The sequence below is a fragment of the Hypoxylon trugodes genome, assembly GCF_022578975.1.
Source record: "Hypoxylon trugodes strain CBS 135444 unplaced genomic scaffold F4822scaffold_5, whole genome shotgun sequence".
In the NCBI taxonomy this organism is placed as follows: Eukaryota; Fungi; Ascomycota; class Sordariomycetes; order Xylariales; family Hypoxylaceae; genus Hypoxylon; species Hypoxylon trugodes.
In genome coordinates, this window is record NW_026250020.1 from 2,597,833 (window position 1) to 2,602,577 (window position 4,745).

Sequence of the window (4,745 nt, forward strand, 5' to 3'; positions counted from 1 at the left end):
AGTTATAGCGAGACGGGTAGAGCGAATAGCTAGACGTAGGTAGGGATTTTTAAGTTTCACTAATATAAGTTGAAAGGATTCTAAACAGGGTCTAGGCATGGCTAGACATGGGGTAACTTATCGCTGCTTGCAACGCTACACACGCTACACCACGCTACATTTGCTGTACCCAAGGACTTTTAGCCTTGGCGATTCAAGCTTTGCCAACCGTATCAAGTGCAATTCCCCGACCAACCTAGGCACCTAGGCACATGTAAGGTTAGGTATGTTAATTCTAAATTCTCCAGCTGTTTTTTGTCACCGATCTTTTACATTTTACCCATTGTGGGGTTACACCACCTGTAAGAAGCTTGAAAGTTACGGGGATTTTACCTGCATCAAAAAAAGAGAATGGGGACTCGCTGAAGGTTTGCTTGATTAGATCCATCATCAAAATTTCTTTTTACTTGCTTGCTTATCTACCTAACTCAGGTACGCTACACTTATACACTAGACTCAAGTATACAATAATTCAGCCGAGACTGTTCCTCTTTTTCTTCGTTTCCGCCTTCCTCTTTGAGTTATTGATTCATTCGTCTTTCTTCATAATTGGTCGTCATTTGATCCCTTCTTTAGGTACTAAAAAAGAGCTACATGATTTAGAGCGAGCACGGTACACCCCACGCCGTTACCGCTAGACCCCTAGGTGAAATCTTATCAGATCATCGCACTGCAGAAGGGAACTTAGTGGAGGGGTGGGTGGTGAGTGGGTGCTATTTGTCCACCGAGGTCGCTAATACAGGGACTTGCATAGTGCGGTAGGGTCCGCCAACTACCTAAAAAGGTAATAGGATGGGTAACACAAAGAGATGCACTATAATTTATCATAATGTTTGTGCGGTTTTTTTTTTTTCTTACTTCCTTCACTTTCTCCTCATAACAAACATTTCCAAAACTCGTGTCATTGGTGATGGCCTCATCGAGTAAAATTAGCAACCTTAGGTTACCACACAAACCCCTCTTCCTTCTATATAAAAATGATAAGTATATCACAAGTATAACAACCCTTGTCTATCCATGACCTACCAAAGTCATTTAATCGGCCTTGGGGGCTAGATCCCAAAAGCATCAATGATCCTTACCTATCAATACCAACTGTACCAATTGTACCTACTGTACCTAGGTAGTAGCGCCGTACGCTAATAACGGGAATTGTATGATCTATTGGCGGCATCGCTCTTGAAAGGTTAGGGTACCTATGTAGCAGTCTAGGAGCCTAGGTAGGCGGAATAAGTTCCATTCTTCTTTCGCAAATGAGGCAAAGTCTCGTACATTCCGACTTTAGCAACCCGGAACTATTCACACTTACTTCCCTTTCTACCCTGCCGCTTTTAAAACCCCAAGATACTTAAGTAATGTATCAAATTTACCTAATGTAAAGAGAAAAAGAAGAATAAGAAAAGGATATTAGTCGTCGACATGGGTCGATGTCACCGTGCGCGCTTCCAGCCGATGCATTGACGGACTGATTGATAAGATTATCTACCATGTATATGTATTAACTGCCCGTGTATTAATTCCCTATTTGATCCCTCCCCCCTACCATATCCCGGCCACTACTCAGTCGGTAAGAACAAAGACCTACCTACCAAGGCGGGTCGAGTATGTAATTTACATACCTAGGTACCCTCCCCCATCAGGTAGTCCAAGCCCGATCTTGACTTGACCTAGCAACAAAACATTCACCTAATTCTTGTCCATTCACTTTGTGTGTTTGGCTTACCTCGGGCTACTACTACTTCTAGGACCTTGTGTGCCCAAGTTGGTGTGTGGTGTGGTGTTCAGCTATACCTACTTGGTATTGTATCCACAGGACTCACTCGAATTTATCACTACTACCCATTCATTTTCTTACTCTTGGCAATCCTATTTACAGCCTCAAAAGCTCCCAGCCTTTTTACCTTCTTACTGCTTCTCATCACATTACCTAAGTATCCTTCGGGCAGGGCGCCTTCACCATGTCCTCAATATTCGGACGTGTCGTCCTGCTCATAGCTTGGATCGCGACTCTTTTCGACATCACCAATGCCAAAGTCGTTAGATATGACTTCGCGATATCCTGGATCAGGGCCAATCCCGACGGCAGCCATAGCAGGCCGACTATTGGTATAAACGGCAAATTCCCCCCTCCCCCTATCTTCGCCGATGTTGGCGACAATGTCATCGTCGTTGCGAGGAACGAACTTGGAAACCAATCGACCTCTCTCCACTTCCACGGCCTATACATGAATGGTACCACACATATGGATGGACCCTCTCAAGTTTCACAGTGCTCGATTCCGCCCGGGTCGAAAATGACATATAACTTTACCGTAAGAACCTACCTCCTAACATAATTACAATGGAGGGAACTAAACAATAGACAGATCAACCAATCTGGCACATATTGGTATCATTCACACACTGATGGGCAATACCCTGATGGACTCAGAGGAGCTTTCATCATCCATGATCCCAAGTTTCCCTTTCAAAACTATTCGGGCTATGATAACGACGAGTACATCTTGACCATATCGGATTGGTATCACGATCAGATGGCAGACCTTCTTCCCACCTTTATTAACAAAGGTAACCCAACAGGGGCTGAGCCGGTCCCCAATTCTGTCCTATGGAATGACACGTACAGTTTAAATGTTATCGTTAGGCGCGATACCACTTACTTGTTCCGCGTGATGAACATAGGAGCATTTGCTGGCCAGTACATCTGGTTTGAAGGCCACAATATGACTATCATTGAAGTGGATGGTGTTTATACTCAGCCTACAGAAGTCGAGATGATTTACCTATCTGCTGCCCAGCGCTGCAGTTTCTTCATAAAGACTAAAGACAACGACGATGCCAACTTTCCATTCGTGGCTAGCATGGACACCGTGAGTCTCACCTTGAGTTTGATATCAATACAATTGTTAAATGCTAACCGATTGATGTGCCATATACTAGTCTTTATTCGATACTATGCCAGACGATTTAAATTGGAACGCCACGGCATGGTTGACATACAACCTCCAAAAACCCTTCAATGATGCCGCTTTCCTTGACGAGTTGAATAACTTCGATGATATCACTCTCGTCCCTTATGATAACCAGACTCTTCTCAAGGAACCTACTAAAAACATCGAACTCAATGTTATCATGGACAACTTAGGTGATGGAGCCAACTAGTGGGTCCCCCGAACGAAATATGTCTTTTCCCCTGAGATGCTAATCCTATTCCTCATAGTGCCTTCTTCGACAACATCACATACAAGGCTCCTAAAGTGCCCTCTCTCTACACGGCTCTATCTGCTGGAGACTTGGCAACCAATCCTACTGTCTATGGATCCTACACCCACTCTTTCGTTCTAGAGAAGGATGAGGTAGTCCAAATTGTGGTGAACAACTTGGATACTGGACGCCACCCGTTCCATCTCCACGGACACAATTTCCAGGCTCTCTATCGCTCGGAAGACTTAGCTGGAACTTTTGAAGACGCAAACCTTACAGAAGCGGACTATCCTGAAATACCTATGCGTCGCGATACGTTTGTATTATTCGACACTGGATTTATCGTACTAAGATTCCGTGCGGATAATCCTGGTGAGTTTTATCTACCTCCACGGTTGTTATAGCGCATACTTACAGATTTGATAGGTATCTGGCTCTTCCACTGTCACATCGAGTGGCACGTTTCATCTGGTCTGAGTAAGTACACGTTAGGCTTGAAGCCTCCTGTTTTCATCCCTTAATTCTATGAATAATAGTGACTAACCCAATATATCACAGTCGCAACAATGGTCGAAGCACCCCTCGAACTCCAAAAAACCATCACGATCCCAGAAGACCACCTAAAGGTTTGCGCAAACGCACACATCGCCACAAGCGGCAACGCCGCTGCTAATATGAACTTCCTCGATCTTACCGGGGAGCCTAAGTCCCCCGACCGCCTACCTGATGGGTACGTTGTTTATCCTCTACACATCCTCCTTGCTATTGAAACACGTACTAACGCAAAACAGCTTCACAACCCGCGGAAAAGTCGCCCTGGCTTTCAGCGCGCTCAGCGGTATCCTAGGTGTCCTAGTAGTAATCTGGTACGGTCTCGCGCCCGACGACGCGGCTACAGCATGGGCTGAGAACCACGCCGAGATCCAGACCACGGATTCTGCGGTAAGGTCCTCGGAGGCCACGGGCACGGAGCCTGAGGTCGTTACTGTAACTGCTGTTTCTGGAGGCGGTGGGGTGGCAAAGGCTTGATACTAAACAGAAGCGAAATCGAATTTCGGTCAGGAAGAAAGCCAGCCCCATATGGGCGGAGCGAAATAGACACAAAATAGGTATGATGTAATGTACGACGGTTAGGGATACGATAGGGGTAATATAAAATTAATGAGCGATGAACTGATTTCATGTGGTGATTATGTACCTACACATAACAGTCGAATTGGGGATTCGATGGAATAATTATTTCCTCCTACTCCGTGGTAGGTTTGTTCTGCGTGCTTCCGTATTGCATAGCTGCCGCTGCTGTGTCTACTACATGCAGTACGCACGAGAATAGCATATCTGCCGTGTTTTGTCTCGGATAGATTACTTACTTTTGAAGCGGCTGCCTGCATTTATCGCGCGGAAATGAGACCATTAATGCAGCGTAGATTCTATGGGCAATCTACGAGTGGTGGTACTGAATCAAATAGTCAGGGGCCTCTTCCGGATTCTTTAGATGTCCC

At 45.3% G+C, this 4,745-nt stretch overlaps 1 protein-coding gene across 1 annotated transcript; it reads left to right on the plus strand.

Moving 5' to 3' along the window:
- The first annotated feature begins 1,529 nt into the window (after positions 1-1,529).
- Positions 1,530-4,464, plus strand: F4822DRAFT_263153 (multicopper oxidase). Its single transcript, XM_051454606.1, has 7 exons — positions 1,530-2,351; positions 2,406-2,909; positions 2,980-3,200; positions 3,260-3,615; positions 3,670-3,720; positions 3,802-3,973; positions 4,035-4,464. Exons 1-7 carry the CDS (start codon positions 1,998-2,000, stop codon positions 4,270-4,272), a joined length of 1,896 nt encoding a protein of 631 aa, XP_051314720.1. The 5' UTR covers positions 1,530-1,997; the 3' UTR covers positions 4,273-4,464.
- The last annotated feature ends 281 nt before the right edge of the window (positions 4,465-4,745 follow it).